The 17,750-nt window shown below is 44.8% G+C and overlaps 1 protein-coding gene across 1 annotated transcript in view; it reads right to left on the bottom strand.

Annotated features, from left to right (window-relative positions):
* Window positions 1-8,209: 8,209 nt before the first annotated feature.
* The window catches only part of ANXA13 (annexin A13), a 42,495-nt gene continuing 32,954 nt past the window's right edge, over window positions 8,210-17,750 (bottom strand). Inside the window, exons 7-11 of the mRNA XM_006137480.5 lie at window positions 16,016-16,084; window positions 15,686-15,787; window positions 10,486-10,561; window positions 9,675-9,787; window positions 8,210-8,519 (exon numbers count right to left, since the gene is read on the bottom strand). Of these exons, the coding sequence (XP_006137542.3) occupies window positions 8,400-8,519; window positions 9,675-9,787; window positions 10,486-10,561; window positions 15,686-15,787; window positions 16,016-16,084 (480 nt within the window). The 3' untranslated portion in view covers window positions 8,210-8,399. The remainder of the gene's footprint in view (window positions 8,520-9,674; window positions 9,788-10,485; window positions 10,562-15,685; window positions 15,788-16,015; window positions 16,085-17,750) is intronic.

The raw sequence follows: 17,750 nt of genomic DNA, 5'->3' as shown, positions 1-17,750 counted from the left end.
GAACTGTTAACAACAACTCTCTGACTATGGTTATCCAGCCAATTATGCACCCACCTTATCGTGGCCCTATCTTAGTTATATGAGGACTTCTATGAGGACTAAGCCTAGTTCGAACTTACTAGTTCAAATTAAGGGGTGTGTAGCCCCTTAATTCGAACTAGTGGGAGGCTAGCCCTCCCCAGCTTTCCCTAGTGGCCACTCTGGCCAACACCAGGGAAACTCGTCTGCCCCTTCCCAGCCCTGGACCCCTTAAAGGGGCACGGGCTGGCTATGATGCCCGTGCCAGGTGCAAGCCTGCCAGCACCCAGCCAGCAGACCCTGCACCTGGCACGGCTTGAGCCACCCACCCGATGCCCCCCAGCCCTCCCCCTCTTCCCGGGACCAGGCTGGCGGCTCCCACGAGCTTGCTCGGGACCGCAAGAAGCGGGCACCCGCCTGGTCTAGTGTGGACATCGTGGACCTCGTCCACGACCTTCGCACTAGGCACAGGAAAGTGGCCGGCTAGGGCAGGAGAGCTGCCAGCCTGGCCACCCAGGAGCAGGTGTGCATGAAAATCAAGGTGGTCCACTGAGACCCCCGACCCTGAGCTCACAATGGCCGTACTGGGTCAGACCAAAGGTCCATGTAGCCCAGTAGCCTGTCTGCCGACAGCGGCCAACCCTAGGGACCCTGGAGGGGATGGACCGAAGACAGTGACCAAGCCATTTGTCTCGTGCCATCCCTCTCCAGCCTTCCACAAACTTTGGGCAGGGACACCACTCCTACCCCCTGGCTAATACCACTCCATGGACCCAACCTCCATCACTTTATCTCACTTCTCTTTAAACTCTGTTCTAGTTCTATCCTTCACAGCCTCCTGCAGCAAGGAGTTCCACAGGTTGACTCTTTGCTTTGTGAAGAAGAACTTTCTGTTACTAGTTTGAAGCCTGCTACACATTCCTTTCCTTTGGTGTCCTCTAGTCCTTCTATTATGGGAACTAATGAAGAACTTTTCTTGATGCACCCTCTCCACCCCACTCATGCTTTTATAGACCTCTATCCTATCCCCCCTCAGTCTCCTCTTTTCTAAACTGAAAAGTCCCAGTCTCTTTAGCCTCTCTTCATATGGGACCTGTTCCAAACCCCTGATCATTTTAGTTGCCCTCCCCTCTTCCACCCTCTCTCTTCCCCTCTCCCACCTCCTTTTCCCAGTCTCCCCGAGTTTTGTTCAATAAAGAGGGATTCTATTTTTGACCACACGCTTTCTTTATTTTGTACATCAGGAAGGGGGGCTAGGGAAGGGTAAGTGGAAGGAGGTGAGGGAGGAATGGGGTACAAGCCCCCGATGGGGAGGACTGGGGTGGCTCTGCGGGCTTCTGGGGGTGGAAGCTCTCCTGCAGCCCCCCAATTGCCCTCTTTCCCCAGATGGCAGCCTGCGGCAAGTGCAGCTGGTCTGATGGCCGAGTGCTGTGATGTGCCCAATGTGGGCACTCAGGGCACTCCAAGCCAGGACTGCTTTGCAAGCGGGGCACCCCTGAGAACTGTCTGTCCGGGGTGGGGGTCGGGACCCTTTAAGCACAGCCCTCTGCTAGCCTGAGACAGCATCTCCACGCTCTAAGTCCTCATCTGATTCCCTGACGGCACTGCTTCGCCCATCCTTAACCCCGGTTCAGGGTCCACTTAATGTGGACATGCTAGTTCGAATTAGCAAAACGCTAATTCGAACTAGTTTTTTAGTCTGGATCCGTTAGTTCGAATTAGCTTAGTTCGAATTAACTAAGTTAGTTCGAATTAGCGCGGTAGTGTAGACATACCCTTAGAGTGTCCATGCTAAATGAAGCTGATAGATTGGGTTCTAAGTACTCTTAAGTGCCTGGTGCTTATCATTTCACACAGCAGATCAGTGTCAGAAGCGGCAATGGAACCCAGGAGTCCTATCTCCCTGTCTCTGGTGGTGATCACTTGAATGGTCAGAAATTCCTGACGTCTGCATGCAGTTACACCCAGGTAGAAACCAGACAAAGTCCTTTGGTGCCTCTCCTCTGCTATGGGGAGCACATCGCTAGTCCTGCTCTTGCACCGTTATCTTCACCCCAGCGGATCACAGCGCTGTGGTGTCATCTGTTCCTATAGTATAGAAACAGAGGCTGCTTCATACTACAACCTGGGCCCCATGTGGCAGTTTCCAAATATGTATTTACATAAAACCATGTTACATAAAACCATGTTAACATAACTGAGGGCTAGACAGTGCTGTCAAGATACCGCCCTGTGCTGGGGCAGGGCGGAGCTGGGGACAGAAGCAGGGGGAGCACTGGGAAGCATCTTGGAGCCTCTCTGGTTACACAGAGAGGAGCATAGTCTGACACCCCCCCATTAAATAACCCCATCCTGTGCAGCCAGCCAGCCAAATCTATCGGCCAGTGCAGATGGGGGAGTAGGTAGTACTCCATAGCCCTGCCTACTCCTCTCTCTCTCTCTCTCTCTCTCTCCTTCTCCCACTTTCAGGGGACGTGGTCCCGAGCAGCATAATTAGTAGCCCTTGCACTCCCAGGAGCATTGTCGCAGCAATGTGGGCCATGCAAGGTGGGCTGGGGGAAGGTGCATTGCTGCCTTCCATACCGCTGCCTAAAGAGCTGGTCATCATTATGTCCTAAATATTTACAGTACAATTCAAAAACCAAAATTAAAGGTTCTGCTCCACATTCAGGGAAAATTAATGATGCTGAAACCCGAGCAGATAAGTCAAAAAGCAGCCAGGCATGTCTGCGTTATATGGTGGTTCTTATGCTGAGTGCTTTGGCATGGTGTCTCTCTGCACTAGCACTAGCTCCTTTAGGGTTTGTTTGTTTAGCTTTTCTGGCAATAGCCAAGGATTTATTTTTTAACCCTTAAAGAAACTATCACAGTCCTTCAATCCTGGATACGCTTCACTTATATTGACATTTTATGGTGTCGGGAACTGGGGTTAGATGGGTGGGATTTTTGCTGTTCCTCTTGTTCTGGATGCTGGTGTATGTTTGAAAAACATTTATAACATCAAATCTTGAGGTCTTTACTTATGCAACATCCTTCTGACTTCAGACCCTGGCCCATATAGTTTAAATAAACAATTCCTGTTTGACTGGGAATTGATGCTAAGACTTCACAAAGGGTTTCTGCTAATTCCGGCCATGCCTCTGGGGAAGTGAAGGTATTGCTGCCCGTCTTTGATTACCTCTTCCCTTTGCATGAAGGGGGGAGGAAGGGCTAACAGTTTCAGAGATGATTCTCCCAACAGTGGCGCACCTTAGAGAGCTATGTGCCTCAGCTGGATCATTGTCAATGAGTTTGCTTGAATGATGTCATAGTCATAACTGTTTCAGCTTGACACAGAGCAGAGCCTGCAACTGAACTAGCAGCAAATGTTTGGGATGGGTTTTCCTGTTAGTTAAAATATGTTTTCATGCAGCATATTAGAAATAACCAGGTCTCTCTCTTTAATGCTTAGATTGGCCCAGGTACCTCAGCACCCTACAATATATCACAAAACCTCTGTGAAGTAGCAGTGTATCTCACAGGGAAACTAGGGTGCATCTACACAGCACCCTAAGCTCAAAATAAGCTACACAATTTGCACTATGCAAATTGTGGAGCTTATTTTGAGTCTATTTCGAAACAGGCTGTTTTGAAATTTGGCACTGTCTACACAGCATCAAATTTTGAAATAACGCGCTATTTCGAGCCATCCCTTAACCCTTGTGCAACGAGGTTTACAAGGTTGGTGAAATAGCATCCGTGTTATTTCAAAAACTATTTCAAAATAACAGGCATGTTTCTAAGATGCAAGGTAGCTACAGCATTTTGGGATACTGAGGTATCCCAAAATATCACCTCTCTGTAGATGTATCCTGAGACACAGAACAACTAAGTGACTTGATCAAGGTCACATAGAAACCCTGTGGCATAACATGGAATTGAACCAAGGCCTTGTCACATGAAGGTCAGTGCCTGAACTACTGGACCATTGTAACAAAAGCCTCTGAAGCCTCTTGTTTATATGTCTGGATGTTGTGTGCAGGACATACAGGTATCTGTGTAATCCCTCCCTTAGTGCCAGAGGAAGAGTCATGCTATTATGTTACCCAGCTCTGGAAAGAGAGGCAGTGATATCTGTTATCATTCACCAAGGAGTGTGATTGAAATAAGATGCAAAACAGCATGTTAGCAGAGAGCTGCACAAAGCACACCTGTGATACCAGGTAATGTTTCAAAGCAAGTGATAAGAACAAATTGTGAGAAAAGAAAGTGAATCTGTATGTCGAGCAGTTTGGTCTAGTGGGTTAATTTGTTGTTATTAGCACTGTGGCCGTGGTTGCAAGTCCCCAGATGAGTCCGCAGCTCTACTGTGCTAGGAACTGAACAGGTATGAGGTGACAGGCAGCCTGTTCTCTAGAGAGCTTAGAATCTGGACCAGACAAAGGGTGAGAGATCAGAAGTGTTAGCCCCATTTTCAGTCTTTTTTAACATCTCTAGTATTGATCTGGGAGAAATGTAACTTGAATCCCCTCCCACACCCAAACTCCCTCCCAGAGCCTGTGCCCTGCACCTCCTCCTGTCCTCTGAGCCCCTTAGCCCCAGCATGGAGCCCCCTCCTGCATTCCAAATCCATCATCCCTGGCCCCACCCGCCTGCACCCCCAACTGGAGCCCCACACCCAACCCACTGCCTCAGGTCAGATCTCCCCTCACCCCACCCTAAACACCTCATTTCTGGCCACATCCCAGAACCCCCTCCCCAGTACAGAGCCCCCTCTCAGACCATATCCTTCTGCTTCAGCCCTGAACCCCATCCCACATTCTGAACTCTTTGTCAACCAGAATATTTGACTAACCACAACCCCTCAACTTGCTGGGTAACAAAACTTTTACTGTATCATGGTGACCAGAAATGATGGAGCTGCACAGACAAGTGGGAGGGGCTTGAGTCACTGGAAGAATGTCACAGGTAGGTAGAACTCAGCACTACTACATGGGAGGCAGAGGACAGTGACATGTAAGAGTTGGATGAAGCTCTTCATTCTGGGTCAGATGGGACAGTGCAATACCAAAGCTGTCTCAAAGACACGGCATTGGGCGCACACACTTTTAGCCTTTCCAAAAGAATCCCCCTTTAGTCTTTTGTCAAATTGTTCTGAACCTACTGCCCTTTGTCCTCAAACCCAAGTCTTGCTACACCCAATTGCTCTCTTCCTGTTTCCAGCTATCTTGCATTCCTCCTGTTTTGCTGGTCCAGATAGCCGCATGGACCGATTCTGCTGAGCATTGAAACACCATCCCTCTCACCTCTCTTATGCCCTATGTTACTACTGCGTTACTCATTTTCTATATAGCTGATCATCAAGAATGAGTCTTTACAGCATTGTAACTATACTGCTACTGATTGTATTCATGTACAGCCCAGAACCTCTTTTCACTCCTTAAAAGCAGAGATGAGAGTGAATCTAAACCCCATATCTGGATCTTAGATTGGTTCTGAGTGTGCAGGCTGCATAATGGGCCAAATCTGAACACCTCTGAAATCTGGAACATTTAGTTTTGGATCTGAATTTTGAGCTCCTAAATGTAAGAGTTTGAAGCCCAGCCATTGACCCATGATAGAGACCTGAAGCCAAATTTTGCTCTCTTACATCCATGTGAACCCAGATAACTTCATAGGCTTCACTGCTGCCCTTGCACTTGTGTAACTGAAGAATTTGGCCCAAAAATTGCATCTGGAGTTTGGCCCCTGTGGTTTGGTTCAGGCCAGTCTCTATCAGAAGGCAAGAGGCTAACAGACATTTTATCCTGTGTTTTCTTGTTTCCTATGAAAAACGATTAGTCTGAATTGAAAAGACATCCAGTCACAGCAAATTTGAGTACCAAAATTTGAGATTCATACGTAGGCACCTAAAGTGACTTGATTTAAGAAGTGTTGAACACTCTCCAATCCTGCTGAAACTTATTTTAGCATTGGTACTTAAACCTCCACCACCAATTCCTTCACACTCGTTTTGGAAGCCTGCTATACTTTTGCCAAACTGTATCACCCAAATAGTGTTGCTTTCATGGATTTTATTGGATTGGATGTACAATGTGACCTCTGAATGATAAAAGATCCCTGGGAACACTAGACACCTTAGTAATTATTTATTACTGTCTTTCTAAGGGCTTGGCTTACAACAGAACTAAGGCAACCACAGGCATAAGATACGTGTCTCCTACTTTGCTGTGCTCTTTTTTTTCTTGATTCTGAGAGCTCCTGGATACAGACACCTGGGTTAATTTCAGATTAGAAACTTGCCTCCAATAAAAAAATTAATTCTTCTAAAAAATTGGCTGAGTATTGGAGCTGTTAAATATCCCTGTGACTGGTGCATCCATCCAGCCCCATGCACTGCCTCACATTGCTGCTTTAAATCCCTCCCTCCTTTTAATTAGCCTTCCTTGACTGACCTTGCTCCTGTTTTAAGTACTGTACCAGCTGCCCAGATACCATTGTTGGGAGTGTGATATAAATGAGAGCGAGTGTGAGACTTTATTCACCTCCTCAGAAGTTAGTACATTGTTATAAAAGGGAATGACCAAGATACATACACAAACCACCATAAGCTTGGTTTCTGACCAGCATCTCTTATTGCCTAGTTTCCCAGACTCTCTTCCCTACTCTTCTTGCTACATTATGTCTAACTGACCGAAGTAACTGGTGTTGCTTGGAACCCTAACTCAATTAAGGTATTTTTTTTAAAGAAAATATTCATGCTTTATTTAAATAACTGTATTTTAAAAAAATACAGTGTTATTTTATGGAGTTAATTTTTCTTTTAGATTTCTTTTAAAAAGGATTGTTAAAATTTTCTGTTTAGTTTTTTTAGTAATTTTTTAAAAATGGGAATACCGTGAAGTATAATTCTTGTTCTTCATTGCTATAAACTCTTGTCCCTTCACTATGTTTTAGCAAAAAAGGGCTACAATTTGACTTCCAATAATGTTTTTTTCTAGTTTTTAAACCTTAAGCATTGATTTAACTGTGCCAAAACAGAACATGGCCACATTTCTCTGTTTTATCTCCATTTCTGTAAGGTTTATTGAGAAACAATCCTATTCCAGGTTCATCCTGTTTTTCTGGCTCATCTTGGTTCAGTCCAGGTATAAAAGTAATTTACATTTCTTATAGGTATTGTCATATTGCAACCACACTGGTGGGGGGAGGGGTGTCCTCCAGACTGGGGAGGGTTGTTGATACATTACCTGTAATAAATTTGTGTGGGGTGGAGTACGGGGGATGTGGGGGGGAAGACTCAAGGCAGAGGGTTGGGGAGTGTTAGGCTGTTTGTCAGAGTGGGGGAGCTCAGGGCAGGGATGGGGATGTGGGGGGGTACAGAAATCAAGGGGATGGGGAGGGGCTCAGGACAGAGAGCTGGCTTGAGGATGCAGGGGCTCAGGGAAGGGGGCTTGTGGTGAGGGGTGCAGGAGTCAGGGTTGGTGGAGTGAGGAAGTCTCATGGCAGGCAGTTGGTGTGTGTTGGGGGGTGCAGGAGTCAGGATTAGGAGTGAGTGGGGCTTGGGCAGGCAGTGTGAGGGTGCAGGAGTCAGAGTTGAGGGTTGAGAAAGGGTTCAGCGTAGGGTGTGTGTGCGGAGGTGCATGAGTCAGGGTTGGAGAGTGAGTAGAGGCTCAGGGCAGGGAGTGTGTGTGTGGGGAGTGCAGGAATCAGGGTTGGGGGTGCAATGTAGATGTAGGACAAGACCAGGCCCACCTACCTCCTTCCCCATCCACTCTGCTGTGCTAGGTTCCAGGGAATAGCCCAGAGGGCGCAGTCCCTGCCCTCTCCTGAGCCCAGTGATGGCAATTGTTTGGCCCTTTTGTGGGATAATTTTGCTGATGATGCTGATGGGACAACAGGGCTGAGATAGGAAAATCACTCCAGCTTGCGCTTTGGATGGAGAGCCCAGGGGGGTTCATTGCCCACTCACTGGCAGCCTAAGCAGCTGTGATGATAGGGTCAGAAGGGAACAATATTCAGTCCATGTTGGCAGAAAGTATGATGGCATGATATAGAGTGCTCAGAATGAAGGTGATAGAAACAGAGGAAGAAAGGGACCATCTTCAGAATTCTCAGTAGGCATCCAGGATCCTTGGGGGGAAATGGTGACAAGATTCTAGAAAACTCTCTTTAAGTTACAGGTGGGAAGACAGGCCAGTTTTGATTTAGTTTTTAAAAACTTTTTATTGCATGAAAAATCTGGTGTGATAGGCTTGGCGCGAACCTGGCAACACGTTCCTCTGCTGTAAAGAAAATAAACTGGGTAGCTTTCATTGCTAGCACCACATTTTTTGTATACTGCTTGAAAGCTGATCAAGAAGGTGGCTTCTTCTTAGTTTTCTCCCTTTGTGACAGCAGCCTTAGTGTAGCAGTGCCACAAGCAGCTTTCTAAAGTCCCCGGAGACGTCTGATTTGATGGCCTCGGCTAAAGACTTGTCGTACATTTTCTGGAACTTCTCCTTTATTGTTTGAAGGTCAATCTGATAGGAAATAGAAAGAATTTTTAGAAGAGAGGGTCTGCTTTGCACAATCCCCCACACTTCTAGATCCTGATCCAAAGCTCACAGCAATCAGTGGGAAGATTCTCATTGATTTTAATCAGATTTGGATCCTTGGCCTTGACGAGGAAGAGCTAGGTTAAAAACCTGGGTGTGCTTTTAGCTCAAATCGATATCTTGACTCTTACCCTGACACAGTGGCTCAAGTTACTGTCTCTTCTGGAAGAAACTCATGGATGGCAAGGAGTGGGAGAGATATTTCCAGGAATCAAATTAAAAAAAAAATAGTTTGTGGGTCATAAATAATGTTCTGGTTGCTAAGTACAGAGAACCAGATGTCATACGTTATTCTATCAAAGATGGTATCAATGATATGGATCATATCTTTATTATAGAGGTTCTCAAATGATTTCATAGTCAGGCCACAAGTTAACAGGGAGATTGTTCTGAAGACAAATTTCCAGTCCCATTACTCCAATCATTGGACAATCACTTTGCCTCACTGCCACATATACATCTTCCCTTCCTCTTCATGGCCATGAAACATTCCCACGGTAACAACCACTTGCATGGAAGAATGATGTTATGGCACTGTTTATGGAGCTGAAATGTCTTGACTGTGTTTCGTACTTTTTGCAAAGCCTTTAATCAGTCTGCTTTGGCACTTAACTTCTTCACTCCTTCTCCTTTGCCCTGTTTTCCCTTCTAGAATCAGACAGAGCCTGTACCAAGTGACTCCCTAACTTTCCACTGACCATGTTTCGGGAACTGCAGCTTTCTCATCATTTAAGACTTTTTTTTAAACAAACCTCTTTGGGACCCTATTACTCATCTCCCAGTTGAATAATGGTGGCCAACTTTATCTAGATGTGTTTGGCTCCATTGCGTAATTACTAATGTGTCTAATGCATTGTTCTTTTAAAAAAATAAATAGATTCACTATCAGGGCTAGAGTCTGTTCTCCGTTACAAGGGAGTAAAAATAGCAATAGCACTTAAGTCAATAGAGTGGTGCTGAATTTAAATTGCAAAACAGATTGACTCCAAGCAGAATCTGGCCCTATTAATTCATTCCCTTTAAATTTCACACTTATCCACCAGAAGATTTTGGGGCCTCTCAGGTCCCAGCATGTCTTACCTCCGCCCGAGTCACGAGGATGCGAATCAAAGTCTCCTCCTCTGTCCCTGCACCCTTCATTGCTTCGTAGAGACGGGTGGCAAAATAGCCTTGGCAATCTCTGGCACATCTCACTAAAGAAGAACAGTAAAAGGGACCTTATCCATTCCATACTCTGCACTGCAGCTTCAGCAGGAGGGGAATAACAGCCCTCTTAAAGGAAACCTAGCTATCCCCAATGTCTGTACCCAACTGGACATGTATTGTTATAGAGACTCAATCCTGCAACTGGCTCTGTGGAGATGCGGGGGTCAACCCACACCATGCTAGCTGATGGAGCCTAAAAGTGAATGTACTACCTGCAGAGACAGCATGTTATATCATTGGGAATGTTAAAATTGAATTAAAATGTTGATGCAGGCTCAGAAGGGCTGAAAAGTTGGATAGTTATGTTCCAGAATGAAAACAAGTGGTATGGGGACATAGTTTTACTTGTTTTTGGCCCCTCTGGATTTCTGCTCCCTGCCAACTTTCTGTTGGGTGTTATGGCATTGGCTTATTTCTGTGCTCAGAGACTCAAGAGGTAGGTAGCCATGCTAGGGTTTAATGGAGGTTCTTACACCCCCACAGGCGTGTAGGCCAAGTCAACATTGGTTGGTTTGATTACGGCAATAATGATAGCTAGTTCTTCTGTCACCCAGTGGTCTTACTGTGCTTCAACCTAATTCTAACAAAGCAAATATCACTGTGTTAATACAAACAGGATCCCCAGTGCTAAAGTCAAGCGAGGATGAAAACTAGAGAGAAACACTATTGATGGTCTTTCTTTTACCAAGAGTGAGAAAGGCCTTCTCCAAATCTCCAGATGTTTCACTTTTAATGGCATCTTCAATGTCTTTTCCTTTCAGCTAAAGAGATAATGAAAAAATGAATTATAGTTGATGTTTGTGCACTAATCTATCCCTCTAATATAACAGCAGTATTGAGCCATTTCTGTTTCTGATCAGTTGCATGTAACATGGAAAAAGAGGGTATGTCTACACTACAGCACTAATTCGAACTAACTTAATTCGAATTAGTTAATTCGAACTAAGCTAATTCGAATAAGTGCATCTAGACCTAAAAACTAGTTCGAATTAGCATTTTGCTAATTCGAACTAGCATGTCCACATTGAGTGGACCCTGAACCGAGGTTAAGGATGGATGGAACCAGTGCCGGCAGGGCATCAGATTAGGACTTAGAGCGTGGAGCTGCTGTCTCAGGCTAGCCCAGGGCTGTGCTTAAAGGGACCCGACCCCCAACCCGGACAGACAGTTCTCAGGGGTTCCCCACTTGCAAAGCAGTCCTGGCTTGGAGTGCCCTGAGTGCCCACACTCGGCACATCACAGCACTCGGCCATCAGCCTGGCTGCACTTGCTGCAGGCTGCCATCCGGAGGGGGGGTCAATCAAGGGTCTTCAGGAGAGCTTCCACCCCGAGAAGCCCACAGAGCCACCCCAGTCCTCCCCATCGGGGGCTCGTACCCCATTCCTCCCTCACCTCCTTCCACTTACCCCTCCCTAGCCCCCCTTCCTGATGTACAAAATAAAGGACACGTGTGTTCAAAAATAGAAACTCTCTTTATTGAACAAAACTCGGGGAAACTGGGAAAAGGAGGTGGGAGAGGGGAAGAGAGAGGGTGGAAGAGGGGAGGGCAACTAAAATGATCAGGGGTTTGGAACAGGTCCCATATGAAGAGAGGCTAAAGAGACTGGGACTTCTCAGCTTAGAAAAGAGGAGGCTGAGGGGGGATATGATAGAGGTCTATAAAAGCATGAGTGGTGTGGAGAGGGTGCATACAGAAAAGTTCTTCATTAGTTCCCATAATAGAAGGACTAGAGGACACAAAATGAAATGAATGGGTAGCAGGCTTCAAACTAATAACAGAAAGTTGTTCTTCACAAAGCAAATAATCAACCCGTGGAACTCCTTGCTGCAGGAGGCTGTGAAGGATAGAACTAGAACAGAGTTTAAAGAGAAGTGAGATAAAGTCATGGAGGTTGGGTCCATGGAGTGGTATTAGCCAGGGGTAGAAATGGTGTCCCTGGCCTCTGTTTGAGGAAGGCTGGAGATGGATGACACGAGACAAATGGCTTGGTCATTGTTTCGGTCCATCCCCTCCAGGGTCCCTAGTGTTGGCCACTGTCGGCAGACAGGCTACTGGGCTAGATGGACCTTTGATCTGACCCAGTACGGACATTCTAAGCTCAGGGCTCAGGGTTGGGGGTCTCAGTGGACCACCTTGATTTTCATGCAAACCTGCTCCTGGATGGCCAGGCTGGCAGCTATCCTGCCCTAGACGGCCACTTTCCTGTGCCTAGTGCAGAGGTCGTGGATGAGGTCCACGATCTCCGCACTAGACCAGGCTGGCGCCCGCCTCTTGCAGACACTTCAGGCTCCCGGGAGCCGCCAGCTTGGTCCCAGGAAGAGGCGGAGGGCTGGGTGGCAGCAGGTGGCTGGTTCGTGCCGTGCCAGGTGCAGGGTCTGCTGGCTGGGTGCTGGCAGGCTTTCACCTGGCACGGGCACCGTAGCCAGCCCGTGCCCCTTTAAGGGCTCCGGGGCCGGGAGGGGGGCAGATGAGTTTCTCTGGTGGTGCCCAGAGTGGCCACCAGGGAAAGCTGGGGAGGGTTAGCCTCCCACTAGTTCGAATTAAGTGGCTACACACCCCTTAATTCGAACTAGCTAATTCGAACTAGGCATTAGTCCTCGTAGAATGAGGTTTATCTAGTTCGAATTAAGCGCTCCGCTAGTTCGAATTAAGTTCGAACTAGCGGAGCGCTAGTGTAGCGCCTATCAAAGTTAATTCGAACTAACGTCTGTTAGTTCGAATTAACTTTGTAGTGTAGACATACCCAGACTGATTTAGATCGTATCAATCCCTTCTTTGACATTAGGGAGTAAGTTTTAATTAGTTTAATTCCCATAGTGGTCACGGGTCTCACTCTGTCTCAAAGGACCAGATCCTTAGCTGGTGTAATTCTTCAAGACTCTATTGACATTGACATTGAAAGAACTATACTGATGTGAATATATATATAATATATATATATTCATCATTAAAGCTTCCTGAAGCATTTGCACTAGTGGAAAATGGGTGTTGTAGCATCTCTAACTGAGAGAAACTGTTCATGCCTCTTCTGGCCAACCAAGGACTTACTTACGTTCCAGACAGTCAAAGTACATTTTCTGGGGGATTGTAATGTTTTTGGGGGGTCCATGTAGTACAGGGCTATTCAACATGCAGCCTGCGGCCTGTTTGTTTGCGGCCCACAGTGCACTTTGGGTTTATGCAGGGCTCAACATGTGGACTGCAGATGGGAGCCAAAACAAAAAAGGAGTCAATATAAAAGTCTTCTGTTGATATGCATTTTAGTAGTTAAATTCCTGCACTGCCATTGCTCATTACAATGCTGTCATGTGGGTAGAAATCGTGTAAATGTAGCATTTTATTAATATCAGCAGAACTGACTTAAATGGGGCCTGTGTGTGTGTAGTCTTGCCTTAATCTTTGTATTCATGCCCATCAGTGTGGAAGAAACTATTTTCTTCTATTTGCATATATTTGCATGAATATGCAACCACACTTAAGTTGCAGCCCTCTGCATGTGCTGAGATTATCATTGTGGGCCCCAGAGCTTCCGAAGTTGAGTAGCCCTGATGTGGTTTATAAGGGTCTGAGCTTTTCCTGGGTTTTGTGCCATGCTCTAGTGAGGAGGCTATGGGGAAGTAGAAGGAGAAAATATTTTGAAGTTACAATATGTTTTAATTTTTGTGAATAAAAATACATATTCTATTTGTAAAAATTAGATAATTTCCCCCCACTCTTCCTTGTGAGACAGGATTCTTCCATTCTGGAATATCTGCTCACATGAGAGATCAGCAAAACTGGCAACATTTGGGGTTTGAGTTCTGAAAATCCAGGCTTGGTTTGAAAATAGGTTTGTAAATAAAACCTTTCAAAACATGTAGCGGATTTGTGTGTGGACACATGGCTATAGTCTTGGTCAGCCAAATGGAAAGAATGCAGATGGATTTGATTTGGACAACCCATGTTTGGCCTTTGCTTTTGAAACTCAGGGTATTTCAGAGTTGAGGTTCTCTGAACTGCCAGAGTTTGGGTAGTGTTTATGTGTGCATGTGTGGGTAAATGATTTGGGCTTTGGCTTCTCTCTAGCCACAAACCAAGATTTGGAGTAATTTGTGACTGTATTTCCAACCATGCCTTACTAGATTTTTCACCTCATCAAGAGATTCAATGGTTCCAATTATATGTTGAACACAGAACAAGTTTAGGAAGCTAGATACATGCAAGTTCTCATCTTAAGGTAAACATCTTCAGGCATCAAAACACAATGGCTGCGTCTAGACTGGCATGATTTTGCGCAAATACTTTTAACGGAAAAGTTTTTCCGTTAAAAGTATTTGCGCAAGAGAGCGTCTATACTGGCATGTGCTTTTGCGCAAAAGCATCCGTGCCAGTGTAGATGCTCTCTTGCGCAAGAAAGCTCCGATGGCCATTTTAGCCATCGGGCTTTCTTGCACAAGAAATTAACGTGGCTGTCTACACTGGCCCTCTTGCGCAAGAATACTTGCACAAGAGGGCTTATCCCTGAGTGGGAGCATCGGAGTATTTGCGCAAGAACCACTGATTTTGTACATTACAAAGTCAGTGTTCTTGTGCAAATACTCACGGCCAGTGTAGACAGGTGGCAAAATTTTGCGCAAAAGCGGCCATTTTTGAGCAAAATCATACCTGTCTAGATGCAGCCAATGACTTTTTTTAGGAACTTATCTACAAAATCAGAGAATCATAAAATGGTCCTCCCTAATGGGAAATTTCATCTTGTCCATCCTCCTGCCAGAAAGTTCTGTCTAGTATGTTCTGCAGTGTTTTGTCCAATCCAGTTTTAAATACTGTTAAGTGTCTACCATGGTCTGTGGGAGATGATTCTCTGGACTACTGCATCTCAATATTAAACTAATTCTCAACCTAATGCATTTTATCTTAACTCTCTTCCTTGTAAATAGCTATGAACTTTGTCTAAACAAACCTGAATTTCATTTGTTACATTACATAGGCACTCAATGAATCTTTGTTTCTTGTCTCTTCCTTTTAGTAGCTGAGACAGATGGGTGTTACTCATTGAGTGCCTATGTAATGTTACACATGTTCTCAGTGAGAGCTGTTTATATTTTATCTGGAACCAAGCTGCAAAGCTGAGCTTCAGATGTTCCCAAAGTTCTGGGGTGTTTGCATCTGGGGGTTGGGCATAGGCCCCTCTCTAATGTACACATTTTGAGAGCAAGGGCTATATTGGTGAGCTTCCATTTAGTCAGAAACAGGAGCCCATTTGAAGTTCTCCTACTTTGTCCTTAATACTTCTTAATTATTTTTTCAGGCTCCCTGGGCACAAGTCCACACAATCATGGAAACCTCTTGTCAAAAGAGGCCCATTTCAGCATGAGAGAACAGCAAGAGGTAGACCTTTCCTCCTGAACCTGAGGCTTGCTAGAGGATCATGCTGAGATATGTAGATTCCCACCCATCAGATCTCTTTTTCAGTGGTGGTGAGGAGCAGGTCAAGAAAGGGAGAATCTCAAGGTTTATGGCCAGGGGCATATTAGCTATAGGATTTAGCCCTTTGCTGGGTCTTTGCAGTGAGACTAGGGAAAGACCCTCTCTGTTATTCATAGTGTTGAGGAAAGACAGGACAGCAATCAGACTTATTTTGCTGAATATTATGGGGCAGGTCCTCAAGTGGTGCAAACTGATGTCAAATATCCATGACACCATTTGGGCTACGTCTACACTGCAATGCTATTTCAGAGCCCAGTGGGCTCTTACTCCATTTAAAGTGCAGAACTACAGCAGGAGCGCACCCCACTTATCGATGAATCAAGCAATTGATGGAAATTCCATTCAGTTGCCACCGAGCTCCAAACTGCACAATACCTGTTTCAGATAAGAAAAAAAAATCCAAAATAAAACTTACCTTTTCATAAGCTTGAAAGGTAGCTCTTAGCTGCATGTAGTTTCTCCTTGCTAAGACAACGTTGAAAACCAATTCGTCCGTTCCCCAACTGCCTTCCCCTGCCTCAGAGATTGAATGTTAACATTTACGTTTAAAAAATATTTGTTGTTTTTCATATTTTTAAAAACCAAACATTGCAGTGAATCTAACGCATCCAATTCTGGTTGCACCCGACCATCTCATTGGTATAATGCTGTTTTCTTTGGGGCCGTGCAACATTTAGATGCCTGAGAAATACCATAAGCAGATAAAAACACTGACAATTGGGGATTCCTCCATTATTTCACTTACTTCATACAGATCTTTGGCATCTTTCTCTGCAAGTTCTGCATTGATCTCTAGCCCTTCATCTCGGTTAGCCTACAGAAACAGACATTGTGTAGAAAAAGAGAACACATCCTGGTTATTCTTGCACAGTAGAGCCTCAGAGTTATAAACACTTGAGTTAAAAACTGACCGGTCAACCACACATTTCCTTTGGAATTGGAAGTATGTAATCAGGTAGCAGCAGACACACACACACAAAAGCTAGTACAGTGATATATTAAATGTAAACTAATAAAACAGTAAAAGGAAAGTTTTAAAAAGATTTGATAAAGCATGGAAACTGTGTCTGTGCTTGCTTCATTTAAATTAAGATGATTAAAAGCATTTTTATTCTGCATAGTAAAGTTTCAAAGCTGTATTAAGTCATTGTTTAGTTGTAAACTTTTGACAGAATAACCATAACATTTTGCTCAGAGTTACAAACAACGTCTATTCCAGGTGTTTGCAATTCTGGGGTTCTCCTGTACTAGAATGGAGGCTTTTCTGACTTGTGGCTCAAGCCTGTTTTTGCTTTTTGATGCCATCTACTGACCATTGTTTAGTATTGTATCAACAAATTACACCCAGCTAATGTCTATTTTGGCTTACCTTGTATCCCGACAATCCCGTTGACTTCAAAGGTATAAATCAGGGCAGAATTTAGCCCATAGTATTTGCAGTACTTGAGAAATGCTAGTTCACCAAGGCTAGTATACTGCCTACTGAAATACTCAGTACCTGTTACTTCAGAAGAAGGTCAAAAAATATTGTAATGTATCTAGACAGTCGTGCAATGCTGTATAGAGGAGGTATCCCAAGTGATGCCATTTTTTATCACATTTCTATTCCTTAACAGCAATCATGTGGCCCTGTACTCTTCCTCCCTATTTAACAATCAGAACCATTCATTAACAGCTGCCTTTTTCGTGTTGCTTTAATTTTCAACAAGAATTTCTAGTAATATGTATTAAGGGGATAATCAATGAATATTCCCTGCTTTGTCTCCCTAAAAATACACCCAGTAGGGTCAAATAAAACTACCATGGCTTCCCACTAAGAGCCTGGCTTTTATGTATTTAGCTGTGCCACTGTGGTGCCTTTGCTTCCTGTGTGCTCTACCCTTTTCTCTTTAATCTCTACTTGCAGAAAGTGACAGTCATTGTGTGTTTTGTAGTCAGTGCATACTCTGCCTCTCTCCCTCATGACTTCATTTTTGTTCTTGTTTTAACTTAATGTAAAATAAAAGTAATTCTATCTGATATTATGTTTGCTCTGTTTGAATGGAAAAGCATAACAAGTCCCTTCCACCCTTTCTCTGTCTTGTCTATTTAGATTGTAAGATCTTTGGGGCAGGGACCAATGTTTCCTGTAAGCTGGGCACTTGTGCGGCCACTCAGGAGAAATTCAAATGCCATCCAGCTGCTTAGCACAGCGCCCACAGCTAGGTCTTATGTTTCTATTGGTGGTGCACAGCTGCACATGCCAAAGGGCACCTAAAATGTATTCTGTACATGGATAGAAAAAATCTGCGCACGTGTGGAATACTGAGCAAAACCCTCTTATGGAGAATTACCATCAATGGGTAAAATATGCCCTTGACAGAAAGAGGTGGGGAGCAAATGGTGAGAGCAGCCAAGGGCCATGATATTCTCTAGCAGTGTTTCTTAAAGTAACTCTTACTTACTTCCTGGTTCTATAGACTGGTGTTTCTGAAAGTGTT

Source organism: Pelodiscus sinensis, chromosome 2 (genome assembly GCF_052426305.1).
Source record: "Pelodiscus sinensis isolate ZL-2025 chromosome 2, ASM5242630v1, whole genome shotgun sequence".
In the NCBI taxonomy this organism is placed as follows: Eukaryota; Metazoa; Chordata; order Testudines; family Trionychidae; genus Pelodiscus; species Pelodiscus sinensis.
This window is presented reverse-complemented; position numbering and strand designations above follow the sequence as displayed.